This window comes from Terrapene carolina, unplaced genomic scaffold (genome assembly GCF_002925995.2).
Source record: "Terrapene carolina triunguis isolate 2854851 unplaced genomic scaffold, T_m_triunguis-2.0 Scaffold227, whole genome shotgun sequence".
Lineage (NCBI taxonomy): Eukaryota > Metazoa > Chordata > Testudines > Emydidae > Terrapene > Terrapene triunguis.
Window position 1 is genome coordinate 1,265,669 of NW_020664578.1, and position 13,544 is coordinate 1,279,212.

Consider the following 13,544-nt stretch of genomic DNA (forward strand, 5'->3'; position numbering starts at 1 on the left):
GTGTGTGTGTGTGTGTGTGTGTGTGTGTGTGTGTGTGTGTGTGTGTGCACACTTAAGTATGTGGGTGCATGCATATAGCTGTACGGGGTGTGTGGGGGGCCATGCTCGTGTTTGTACAGGACTGTGTGCATCAGGGTGTACATGCGTGTGAGCGGGATCTTCCCACGCTGCTGTTAGACGCCACCTTCCCACAGATTGTGTTCCGACCTTCCCCCCTTCCTTGGCTCTCCGCACAGCCCTCTGCCGCGCTGACTCTCTGCCCTTCACCCAACGCTCCCAGCCGCGCTGACTCAGCACGGGTGAGAGCCAGGTGAGGGGGAAGGCGAGCCCAGGATGCTGACAGCAGCCTGCCCTCTCTAGCAAATGGACCCTTTCCAGGCCGGCGATCTCACAAATCCCCAGGAAATCTGGACTCTATTAGGATCTGCAATACGATAGCACCTAGGGGCCCCCAACTGAGATCGGGAATCCATTGTACCAGGAGCTGTGCATGAACACAAGAAAGCTGCTGCTCTGAAGGGCTTTCAAGCTAAAGAAGACAGTCAGAGGATGGGAGGGGAAACTGAGGCAGAGAAGGACTGGGACTTGCCCAACATCGCCTGGGTGCTAACCACTGGACCACCGCTACCTGCCTGACTCCATTTCAGAATGGAAAACTCATTCGAGTGCCCGCTTCCTGCACCCGCCTCAGATTTATTCCACTTCCACAAACTGTCCGTCTACCCGGCCCGGGCGGCTGGCTGCCAGCCACAGAGTAGACATCCCTGCTGGTGGCATGACAAGCCGTCAAGGGGAGCGGGGGGGAAAATCCTCCAGCTGGACCAGGTGCATCTGGAAAAGGCTCTTTCTTCTAAATTGACGCTTTCTGGGGGAAACAGGCTGATGGGGGGGGGGGGGGGGAATCACCGCAAAAACAAAATTTAAATACGAAAGCGTCTTGATGAGGCCGGAATGGAACGTTTTGATTTTTCCTGTCGAGAGGCTCATAGAATCATAGAATATCAGGGTTGGAAGGGACCTCAGGAGGTCATCTAGTCCAACCCCCTGCTCAAAGCAGGACCAACCCCAGCGAAATCATCCCAGCCAAGGCTTTGTCAAGCCGGGCCTTCAAAACCTCTAAGGATGGAGATTTCACCACCTCCCTAGGGAACCCATTCCAGTGCTTCACCAGCCTCCTAGTGAAATAGTGTTTCCTAATATCCAACCTAGACCTCCCCCACTGCAACTGGAGACCATTACTCCTTGTTCTGTCATCTGGTACCGCTGAGAACAGTCTAGATCCATCCTCTTTGGAACCCCCTTTCAGGTAGTTGAAAGCAGCTATCAAATCCCCTCTCACTCTTTTCTTCTGCAGACTAAATAACCCCAGTTCCCTCAGCCTCTCCTCATAAGTCATGTGCTCCAGCCCCCTAATCATTTTTGTTGCCCTCCGCTGGACTCTTTCCAATTTTTCCACATCCTTCTTGTAGTGTGGGGCCCAAAACTGGACACAGTACTCCAGATGAGGCCTCACCAATGCTGGATAGAGGGGAATGATCACGTCCCTCGATCTGCTGGCAATGCCCCTACTTATACAGCCCAAAATGCCGTTAGCCTTCTTGGCAACAAGGGCACACTGTTGACTCATATCCAGCTTCTCGTCCACTGTAACCCCTAGGTCCTTTTCTGCAGAACTGCTGCCTAGCCACTCAGTCCCTAGGACTTGGTATTTTAAAAAACGGTATTTTACTGCCTATTCTGCGGAGAGGCGTGAGGCCAGGGAGTCGTCCCTTGCCAGTCCTGGGGGGTGGCTTCGTATAAAAAAAATAAAAAGAGGCCCCCCCGCCCCCTTTGCACGGGGCGGTTGGAATTTGAAGGCGGCAGGTAGAGAGAAGGTGGGAGACGTGCTTGGAAAATACCATGGGAGCGCCCAGCAGGCTGCGTGGAAATTACGGGCTGGTCGTTGCAAAGCAGAGCGGCGCTTTTCCTTTGCAAGAGCATTCTACAGCGGTCCCGGGAAAGCACATTCGGGCAAGCATATGCACGTGGGATTGCATGCGTGTGGGTGCGTGTGGCAAGCGTGTGAGCATTGGTGGTGTGCAGGAAAGCAGATGCATGCCCGTTGCATGTGTTTATATGAGGGCACAAGCCCGGGGGAGATTAGCCGTGTGTCTGCGTGTGCAGGGACACGCCTGTGTGCAAGCATGGGGAATGTGCACGCATGCACGGTTTTGCACGTGCGTGTGGGGCACGTATCCACACAGGTGCAGATGTGTGCAAACACAGGCGTGCCTGGGGATGCACATCAAAAGCAGGACTTTACAGGAAGGATTTCTTCTCTTCCCTTGCTCCTGGGAAACGTGCCAGGGCCGAGGATGTGCTGCTGCTGACTCATCCTGCAGCCAAAAAAGCCACCTCTCTGTGTATCTCCTTTGCCTCCTGCCGGCTGACAATGCACCTTGTGATCGGGGATGACTAATCATCACATGGAGTGGTGGGCGGGGGGAGCGGGTGAGAAGGCCTTGAATGGGGATCAGAGCAGGTGACCCTCCAACAAGGAGACAAGCTGCTGGGAAAGGGGGAGCCGGCTTGGGGGGCAGGGGAGGGGCCGAGCAAATGGGGGTCTCAGAGGAGATGGCAAAGCTGAGGACACGCCAAGCAGCCACCAGACTTCTCTGTTTCTGGCCAGGGGCCCTGGCATCTCATCACGGCCTCGGCTAGAAGCGCCGGGGGAAGAAGGGGGGGAAATGGGAACAGGGACTCAGCTGCTCCAGCCAGCTCCCTCAAACTTCCCCACACAGCTGCTAATACAGCCAGCCCGGAGCACTGCTGCTGGCTCTGGGGGGTTCCCATGAGCCCCACCATCACCGCCTGGGGATGGGAGAGGTGGGCCCCCAAGGCTGAAACTCTGGGTCCAATCCTCCCGTGCCAAGGGGGTGCACAAGCATCCGGGTCCCCCATTCCCGCAGTGGCCCAGCACCTCAAAAGCTTATCTTTAGACTCACAGCGTTAGAAGGGACTGCAGGGGTCATCTAGGCCAGTGGTTCTCAACCAGGGCCCCGGGGGTGGGGGGGGGGCATCAGCAGCAGCACTGGTGCAGGCTGCAAGACGCCGTCTCCCCCTCAGCCAGCCCCGCCCCCGGCCAGACCAGAGCGGCAAATTTTGAATTCAAGTATCAGAGGGGTAGCCGTGTTAGTCTGGATCTGTAAAAAGCAACAGAGAGTCCTGTGGCACCTTTAAGACTAACAGATGTATTGGAGCATAAACTTTCGTGGGCGAATGCCCACTTCGTTGGAAGCCTCCGACGAAGTGGGCATTCACCCACGAAAACTTATGCTCCAACACATCTGTTAAATTTTGAATTGTTTTTTAAGCACACAGCTGGGCCGCAAATTGAAACAGTTCCCAAGCCCTCTCGTGGTGCTCCCGGTGGTGCACGGTTTGCCAGGCGGCCACACCGCTCTGGGATTTGCCCCGGGGAGGATGGCTTAGGGTTGCCAACAGTCCCTTATTACAAGAGACGTCCCTTATTTTTTCCCCTTCTCTGTAAAACAAGCTCGGGAATTGCGGAGTGCTGCCCAAAGCAGCAAGAAATGCCCCTGGTAAACGTAGGGCGAGTGCGGCTTCGTATGATTCTTAATCAGAACGATAATATCAGGAATTGGGGTAGGGCGGGGGTGTTAAGAAAACAGTCCCTTATTTTTGAAATACAATGCTGGCAAGCCTAGATAACGCGCCTGCGTGGAGAGCCGCCTGGCCAACTCTAAATGTTCAAGAAGCAGGAACCTACCCTCCTGATTTAGGCCTCTAAAAAAAATCCTCCTGATTTTTAAGCTGATTTGGGGACGTCTTTCGTTTGCTTTCTGATTGCCGGGCCGTTGGGCGCACGGGGGGTCACACGTTTCAAGGTTCTCTTTGCAAATATGACCCCAGGACTCTTACTACAAAACACCCAGCTGAGTTTCTCCCATAGTCACGTTCTCCCAGGAGCTGGGGCTTTAAGGAAAACCCTGATTCTAGCGAGCCTCAGAATTGGCAACGCCAATAAGATGCAACACTAACGTGGCCCAGGGCATTGAGATGGGAAAGGGGCCAAATCCCTTGTGGTCCTGACGTGAGGATGGGTGGCGGGGAGAGGGGAAAAAAGAAAAAAAAACCCCTCAACTCGGCACCAGTGCGTTTTGACACCCCCAAGGGAGGGCTCAAGCAGCCTCGAGAGCAGAGCACTCAAGCGGCAATGGCGCCTGGGGGAAGGGGGGGGGGGGGGAGGGAAATCAACAAAAGCTTTCTAGTTTCACAGGCTAAAGGCAAACCAGCCCTGGTGGGGTTGGACTGATCCCACGAGCGGCCGGCTGCTGGGGTTGAATCCCAGCCATGGCTGCAGAGCGATGGGCTTTGTATTTTTATTCCTTCCTTCCCCAGAGTTGTGATCTTGAATTCCAATTGATCCGGAGAGAACAAACAAAAGCCCCAACTTGGCTCCGGCACCGTTAAGTTTGGAAAGCAGCAGGAAAGCTGGGGCGGGGCGCGTGGTGCTCAGAGATCTCTCCGTGCTCACAAGAAATCTGGGTTATTCTCTGTCTGGGTCCAACTGCCTCTGTAACGAGCCCCGCACTGTGTATGGCTCAGTCTCTGTCTGGGGAACCCAACCTTTAAAGGCAGTCTCCAGGATCATCCGTTTGTGTGTGCGGACAATGAAATCGACACCTACCGGCATTTGCCTACAAAAATCTAACCCTTCCAACCGAATTCAAATGATAAAACCGCATTGAGTTACAGCCATCCGCCCTTGTTCCACCCAACGGATTGGCTTTAGAAAGGGAAAGGGAGTCACTTCTAAGCCTAAAGACCTAAAGTGTTTAAACGGTGCAGGCATCCCCAGATGCTAAACTCCTCTCAAGGCAAGCGTGACAGATAACAAGCCAATATACTTCGCAGGCAAAGGTGGACTTCTTCCTTTGTATCTGATTGGACGCTAAAAGTAGAAGTGTTGGTGATTTCATGGGGGGCTCTTCCCTTCAGCTCTTAGGGTACGTCTACACTGCAATTGGAAGTGCAACTGCAGCATGTGTAGACGTACCTGAGGTAGCTTTAAGCAGGGCGTGGCTGCATGGTTAGGGTTGTTAATAATAATTGGTATTGCAGTAACCCCTAGGAGCCCCAGTCACGGTGCTAGGCGCTGTACAGCCACAGAATAGGTGACTCCTACCCCCAAGATGAAGCCATGTGAACTCTCCACTGATCTAAGTCACTGTAGCCTGGCTTTAAACCCCCATTGTTCAGCAGGGGAAGAGGCGGCCCCGGGTTAGCCTTTCCATATGTGCCCCATTTCTAAGAAACGTATCTGAGCACCTCACAATCTGCAGTGTATTTATCCTCACAACAGTGCTGTGAGGTAGGGCAGGGCTGTTATTCCCGTTGTACTGCTTCCTCAGGGAGACTAAGTAACCCACCCAAGGTCACGGAGGGAGTCCGTGGCAGAGCAGGGAATGGAATCCAAGCTCCCAAGCCCCAGGCTAGCGCTCTAACCGCTGTACCAGGCTCCCTCTCCCTGCTCGCTGCAGAGAGAGATGCAGCTCGACTCACACTGGCAGTCAGCAGAGAGGGGGAAAAAAATCACCCGGCACAGCCAGCGTCAGCCCTCGGAAAACGTCTTCGAGATTTATTCATTGGGAGCAGTGGGGGAGATGGGAAAGTCTCTTTGTGCCAAGCAGCATTGAGAAAAGGCCGGGGAAATAATAAAGTCTTTGGTCAGCGCTCGGCATTCACAGCCTGTGAGCAGCGAACCCCCAGCGTGAGCGGAATTTCAAAGGAAGGCCATCTTGGGCCTCCCACGTCACTGAGACATCCTTTTGCAGCTCCTCTAACTAATCCATGCCCTCTCCCGCCCCGGCGGTTCTCGTAGACTGTCTGGGGCAAACAGGACCTTGCAAAACACACATGATTAACACGCATCTCGGGTTCGTAACCACGCCGCCGCCCACAATAACGCCCGGCCGCCCTGTTCTCACTACATTAGGGCTTTTCTTCAGCGTCCCATGAAGCCGGGAGCTTTCCGGTTGTCGCCAAAGGCCAGGCATCCTGGGGCAGGGGTGCATGAGGCTTGGGCCAGAACCAAATCCCTAGATCCAAGTGCCCTCCCCCCCACCGTGCCCACCAGCTTCGGGACAGTTTCAGAAGTTGGCAAGGGCCAATGCCCGTTTTACGGCAGCATCGCCAGTTTTATGCGGGGATAAGAATTTCTCCCTTAAGATTTGGATCATGCCTACAGAGCCAGAGTCTCATTTACCCTACGGACCCTTGAACTCCAACTGATGTCCTCTTAAGGCCCCTCTGCTCTGCCAGAGTTGGGTACAGAGATTCAAATTAGAAGCCATTTATTTCCCTACAAGACCCTTGCTTCATTCAGCGTCCAGGAATGAATCGGGGCTGGGTAGCAAAGGTTCGTAACGACAGCCCCGAGCAATGAATTTCTTAGCCGCTCTGAAACTCTTTAGTTAGACATGGAAGGAAGGTAACTGACGTGAACAGCCTCAGTTCTGCAGAACAATCTCACCCAAGCAGAGAGAAAGAAAAACCCGACCAACCCTGTGTTTCTTTCTCCCCACCGCGGGTGATTTGCAGAGACACTGCGGTTACCCCTCGGCAGCTATCGCACAGTATGAAAAAAATCCAGAGACTGGTTGTGTCTCCTCTCCGGGAGCGCTGGGCGCTGTTAGGTGGTGTGATGGGATGCAAGTTACTGTGGGGAGCAAGGAGGGAGGGGCGTTTGGATATGCGAATGAGGGGTAGAAACCGCTCTCTCTGCATCTCTTTCCAGCCATAAGATCGATCAGTGAGGGCAGGGGAAGTGTCAAGATGGGATCTAACTAGTCATCTTTCTCTCTCTCCTCCCCTCCACCTGTCTCTAGCCCGCTTGGTTTTCCTACCTACGCTGGTCTCTGTCCATAGATAGACCCTTATCTCTAGATCTAGTTAACCTCTCCTCAATTTATCCATCTCTGGTCTACACTACGACTTTAATTCGGATTTAGCTGCGTTAATCCGAATTAACCCTTCACCCGTCCACACTACAGAGCCAGTTAATTCGAATTAAAGGGCGCTTTAAATCGATTTCTGTACTCCACCTCGACGAACGGAGTAGCGTCAAAATCGATTTTGTTAATTCGAATTAGGGTTAGTGTGGCCGCACACCACCGAATTAATGTGGTTAAAAACCGAATTAATGTGCTTAGTGTGGCCGCGCACAATCGAATTTATACAACCTGTTTCCCAAATTCGAATTATCTAAATTCGGATTAATCCTGTAGTGTAGACATACCCTCTTTCACTGTCCTTGTGGCTGGTATTGTCTCTCTCGCTGCTCTGTATCCTGCGCCTCTAGCACTAAACACCCGTCATGGGTAAATGCAAATCTTTTCAGGCCCGTTGGGGTTTTTCAAATGGGGGGAGTGGAAGGGTTGGGTTTTCTTTAACCCTACTGCACAGCTTTAACTCATCTTTATGGCCCTTCAGCGTCAGTTTTTAGTTTATTTCATTCCCCCCTGGGAATTTATCGGTGTTTATTACCACCACAATAAAAAACAGGCGAAAAATCAGTGCGAAAAACGATTCATAATTTTTCTGGGTAAATATCGGGGTTTATTTTGTCGGATGGAAAGACAGTGGGAAAAAGTATTCGGCAGATTAATGCTTTGAATTCCGTTCATCGACGTGGATTGCTGCAGAACTCAGAACACAAGGCCACCACTGAGTTTAAGAAAACAATCTCTCTCTAATCCCCAAATAAAACTTCTCATTTGAATAAAGCGTTTACTGTTAGACTCGGAACTATTAGCCTATAAATATTTACATTTAATAATTGGGCCGCACTATTTGCATACATTCAACTTCATCTTTTTTTTAAAAAAAACTTCTGGATACCTCCTTGTGTTCTGAACCGTATTCCGGTACAGATTTTTGGTTTCTTCCCATTTTAGCGGGTCAGCTCTTTAAACCGTTTTCTGCTAACAGCTTGAAATGTGTACGTGGTGAGCGTGAGATTCAGCCGTTCGTTCAGATGCGCCCGCACTTCAGAGCTCGTGTGCGTGCCTGTGTTTATTGTAAAAACAACAAGGAGTCTGGTGGCACCTTAAAGACTAACAGATTTATTTGGGCATAAGCTTTCGTGGGTAAAAACCTCACTGCTTCAGATGTGTTTACTGTGTGTAGCGTAGACTAAATACGTATAGCCTTGCTTCATAAATGGGGAACTTTGCATATCCACACAGACTAATGTATGATCATAATACAGATCTCATGCAATGTATTGTATTTTCCTAATAAAACAAGTTATTTTTTACATATTTGAATTATACAAAAGTAGGGTGAAAAATCAGAAAAAAAAACGGAATTGCAAAACCCGGGAATTTTTCGGTACAAATTGGTTTAAACTGAAAACGAAGGGGCTTGCTCATCTTGTATATTTCCTCCCGCCCAGGTGGAGTGATGACGGACATGCTGCTGCTGCTCTGGGTATTTGCCCGCCTTGCTTTTACAGACGCATTTATCTTTGGGGAGAGTGCAGGTAAGTCGGACACCCTCCGAGCCGGTCAACAGGCAGCTTTGCGATGGCTGCGGCCAAAATCCATTCAAAGCTGATTTGACAGGCAATAGGGTCTAGTGCATTAGGGCACTGGGTTGCTCCTCCAGAGACCTGAGGTCTAGTCCCGGCTCTGCCTCTGACCTTGGGCCAGTAACTTCTCCTGGGTCTGTCTTGTCCAGCTGGATTCAAGGCAGGGACTATCTCCTGCTATGGCTACGTGCAGAATGAAGCCCTGATCCTGGCTTGGGCCTCTAGGCCTTATTGTAATGCTATTACAGGCAGGGCGGGTAGTACCGCCTCTTATTAAGGTTGCCCAACACTTTCCATTATAAGACCCTGTTTTCAGTTGCTTTTAACTTTGCCAAACTTAAACCACCTGGGCTGCAAATTTTCCATGCCAGGTGTTTGTCTTAGGCTGAATTTTTTTGGGGGGTGGGGTGGCGGGGGGGGGGATTTTTGCTGGAATAGGTCAACCAGTTCTGAAAGCAAGGTCAGGAATAGAGACGTTCTTTGGCCCATGTTACAGAAGTCAGGTGACCTTTCTTTGACAAGCTTTAACACCCCCTCTCCCCCCGCTTTGGAGCAGGGACATGAAATGTGGTAGGGGGGTGGCCTCTGTATCTGGGAACTGCCTTTTGCAGCCCCTGTGAAAATCCACTTGAATTTGACCAAGTCTTTGGTGAGAGAGGAGGGGAAGTTTGCACATGCCACACAGAGACTTAGAAAAGATGGGCTGGAAGGGACCTCAAGAGGTCACCAAGCCCAGACCCCTGCGCTGAGGCAGGACCAAATAAACCTAGACCAGCTCTGATGGGGGTTGTTAAAAACCTCCAATGATGGGAGATTCCACAAGCCTGCTCCAGCGCTTACCTGCCCTAGAGTTAGAAAGTTCTTCCTAATATCTCACTTAAATCTCCCTTGCTACAGATTAAGCCCCTTACTTCTTGCCCTGCCTTCCATGGACACAGAGAACAACTGATCCCCATCCTCTTTATAACAACCCTTCATTTATTTGAAGACTTATCCGCCCCCACTTCCCAGTCTGCTTTTCTCAAGACTAAACATGCCCAAGGCTTTTTTTTAGTCTTTCCTCCTAGGTCCAGTTTTCTAAACCTTTGATCACTTGGGTTGCTCTCCTCTGGACTCTGTCCACATCTTTCCTAAGTACACCCAGTATGCCCGCTGGGGTCTCACCAGTGCCGGGTAGAGCGGGACAGGTACTGCCTCTCCCTTACGGACGACACCTGTTTGTACACCCCCCCAAAACGATATTTGCCTTTTCCAGGACTCTGTCCCATTGTCCGCTCATTCAGTTAGCGATCCGCTAGAATCCCCCGCTCCTTTTAGCAGTATGCCCCTTAGTCCCCTTTTGTAGGTGGTCTTAGATTTTAGCATTAAATTCCCTGAAGATTCTGCCTCCACCGAACGAGAGCTTGGGGCCACGCAGGAATTTTCCTGCCATTACAGCGCTGGGCTGCCACGGGGGCAGGCCCCTGAGCTGAGAGCAGGCAACCTTGTGCTCTCAATGACCTCCCTGCTGGGCCCACACTAAGCTTGCAATGTCAAGCCCTTAAGAGTTAGGAAATGCCAGAAAATGTCCCCCTTGGTCATCTTCATTATGAGACAATCTTTAATTACATGATCATATACTCCATTGTCATTATCATATATCCTTACATATATGACAGAACAAGGAGTAATGGTCTCAAGTTGCAGTGGGGGAGGTTTAGGTTGGATATTGGGGAAAAACTTTTTCACTAGGAGGGTGGTGAAGCACTGGAATGGGTTCCCTAGGGAGGTGGTGGAATCTCCATCCTTCGAGGTTTTTAAGGTCAGGCTTGGCAGAGCCATGGCTGGGATAATTTAGTTGGTGTTGATCCTGCTGTGAGCAGGGGATTGGACTAGATGACCTCCTGAAGTCCCTTCCAACCCTGATATTCTATGATTCCCCCATCCCAGGGCCCCTGCCTCAATAGAGGGATAGAGGGTGCTCTGGGGATGTATCAGGGGGTCTGTAGGACCCCTGTTGGTGCAAAGCTGGTTTCAACCAAAGGTCGCTAATTGGTGTTCCTCATTTTCTGGATGCCTGACTCAAGGCCCTAGGGCGCGACCGGCAGAAGTGCCAGGCGCTCACAGCGACAATGGGAGCTAGGCTTTGAGCCTATGAAGAGCTACACAACGCTAGGTCACATGAAAAACAACACCAGGTGCCTCAAGTCGGGCACCCAACATTAGCAGCTGCTGCTGAGGTTCGTCTCTGTGCGCCTCAGTTCCCCCTCTGTAAAATGGGGATAATCGCACCCTGCCCCCACACGGGGGTCTTGTGAAAATAAAGTCATTAACATCTGCCAAGTGCCCCGATACCACAGTGATGGAGCACCAGGGAAAAGACCCCGAGGAATGTCACAGGTTCCTTCAGGGCTTGGCAGGCCACCTCTGGGCTGGGCACAGCTCCTCTGTCTCCATCACCTCCCATCAGCCTCTCAGTGGGTGGGGTCTGTTCCAACTTGCCACCCACTCCCCCAGCCGGCCAAACCCCAATCCAGGTCAATAGGAGAGTCCAGATACAAACTCTGTGGTCCAATGTCTTCAGTCTGGATGCACCCCATTAGTGCCAAAGCTTTACACGGCCCATCCTACAAGGAGGTGTATGCGTGGGGAAGGGTAATAAGGGAACCCCCCCCCCCTCAGGGTGCCAGCCCACAGCCCTTGTGTTAAGCAGCTAGGGTCTGTCATTTCTTACAATCCCTCACCTGGACTATGTCCTACCTTGGCCTGTCTGCAGGCGTCTCTCTCCCAGTGCTGCTTTCTCCAAACCTTTCTTTCCTTGGCGCTTCGGGGCTTTGTGTAATTTCCTCTGTGGCTGAGGAGCTTTCTCAGAGCAACACTAGTGTCTCTGGCACCCAGCCCCTCCTGCCAGAGCTGCAGCCTTCCCCCCCCACCCGCAGCTGTGGTTAATGGGCCAGTGAGTACCAGCTGGAGAGGTAACTGGCCCATCTATTAACCCCTTCCTGGCTGCCACAGCGTGAGCTCTGTACCTCCCAGCACAAGGCCATCAGCCCTTCTGTCTTCAGAGCAGGGGCTGAGCAGCATTGGGTAAATTAGGGCCTGGGGCCAGGCAGTGAACAACAAGCAGAAAGCAATGCACTCAATCGCGGCTGGCTGAGTGGGCCCTAGCATTGAATAAAGCAGGGGTCCTGCGGGGAGGGGTGCCAAACCCACGCATGAAGTCTGTGGGGTTACCCCCAGGGTGAATTTGCCCCAGAGGGAGGTTTCCTGAGCTGTCCCTGGGCGTGTTTTAGTTAGGTCTCTCCGGATACCGCTACACTGCAGCCTCTACAAGGCATGGTCTTAACGTGGGTTAGTTAACTCGGGTTAAGACAGCAGCGGAGACACAACAACTCAGCTCCCAACGTGGGTTTGTACAGCACCGAGCACATGCCGTCCTGGTCAATGACTATGTGCTAAGGTAATACAAATAATAATATAAGGGAACCTGGGGTTGAACTTGGAGCTGCTAACCCGACTGTCCATGTATTCATTGCTCGTTTAACCCTACCTGGGAGCTAACCCAGCGCCCCACATACACGCAGGGCATCCCAGTCACGCTCAGCCCTGTTGTCAGTGTGACTGAGGGATCAGACGGGGAGAAAAGACAGCAAAGCAGCAACTGATGGACAAACGGACTGAAAATGCCATGCACTGGGTGGCGTAAGCGTGTTTGTGTCCATGTGCGCGTATGTTACCAATGACCTCTGATGGATGGAATCATTACTGCTCAATTGTGTGTCATGGACCCTATACTGCACAAAGCTAATGAGGCTTCTCCTGGGCGACTGCTGACCTTTTATTTCCTCCCTCTCCCTGGCAGATGACCTCAAGGCTCTGAGAGTCTCCATCGCCAAACACCCGCCTGTCCAGGCAGTGCTGTCGGGCACCCTCACCATTCCCTGCCACGTCACCTACCTGCGTCCCCAGGCCACCACTACCACAGGGGGGCGCCGGGCGGCGCTGGGGGCGCCCCGGGTCAAGTGGACCTTCATCTCTGAGGGGAAGGAGGCTGAGATCCTGGTGGCCCGGGGGCAGAAGGTGAAGGTGAGCAAAGGCTACTGCAACCGCGTCTCCTTGCCCTTCTACTCAGCCTCGTTCACCGACGCCACTTTGGTGCTGAGCGAGCTCCGGTCCAACGACTCTGGGATCTACCGCTGCAGCGTGCAACACGGCATTGAGGACGGGCATGACCAGCTGGAGGTGAAGGTCAAAGGTAACAGCCCCCTAACCCTAACATCTGTCGCGGGGCTGGGGGTGGGATGGGATTCAGGGCTGGCACAAGCCCCAGAGGGATCGTAATTGTCTGACTGCATGTATAAGCCATGCCCACTGCGTGGGGCTGTCTCCCTCTATCGGTGGCTGGGCCAGTAAAGAGGCTACAGTGGTGGCCTGGGGATGCAGGTAGGTTAACTCAGGGCTGGATGTGTCATGACACACCCCTGGGTGAACGGTCAGTGGCGGGGATTGAACTGGGGCCGTCTGGTTGTAAGCGCACGAGCCTCTAGTGCCCGAGCGAAAAGGCCTGTCTCTATTCGCTAATGCTATAATAGCGTTATTATCTTGTATTATTATTGTATTACTACATCTTGTTATTCCCTGCTTGACTTAGCTTTCGGCAGCTCGAGACTCTACATGGAGGGGTTAACCCTTGCGTCGAGATGTGTAGACAGAACCCCGCCACTAACACAGCGCGTACTCTGTCGTCCTCTAGTGGCTGATCTACTAAAGGATAACAGCCTACTACAGCTATCCCTTCTTGTTCAACACAGCACAGACCGCTAGTGCTTGCAGAAGGGCCAGCGTTCAATAATTGCTGACGACTCTCGCTGATCATACGTTATTGCCAGGACTGCGGAGAAGTTACTATTTCTTTCACTGTGATCGATTTCCCTGGCAAAACCAAACAATTTCCTTAATGCACTCTGCAGGC

The 13,544-nt window shown here is 52.2% G+C and overlaps 1 protein-coding gene across 1 annotated transcript in view; it reads left to right on the forward strand.

The window, feature by feature from the left end:
• BCAN (brevican) overlaps window positions 1-13,544 on the forward strand; it is a 60,157-nt gene that overhangs the window by 13,372 nt on the left and 33,241 nt on the right. The window contains exons 3-4 of the mRNA XM_026656318.1: window positions 8,459-8,545; window positions 12,435-12,827. Coding sequence (XP_026512103.1) covers window positions 8,467-8,545; window positions 12,435-12,827 — 472 coding nt within the window. The 5' untranslated portion in view covers window positions 8,459-8,466. The remainder of the gene's footprint in view (window positions 1-8,458; window positions 8,546-12,434; window positions 12,828-13,544) is intronic.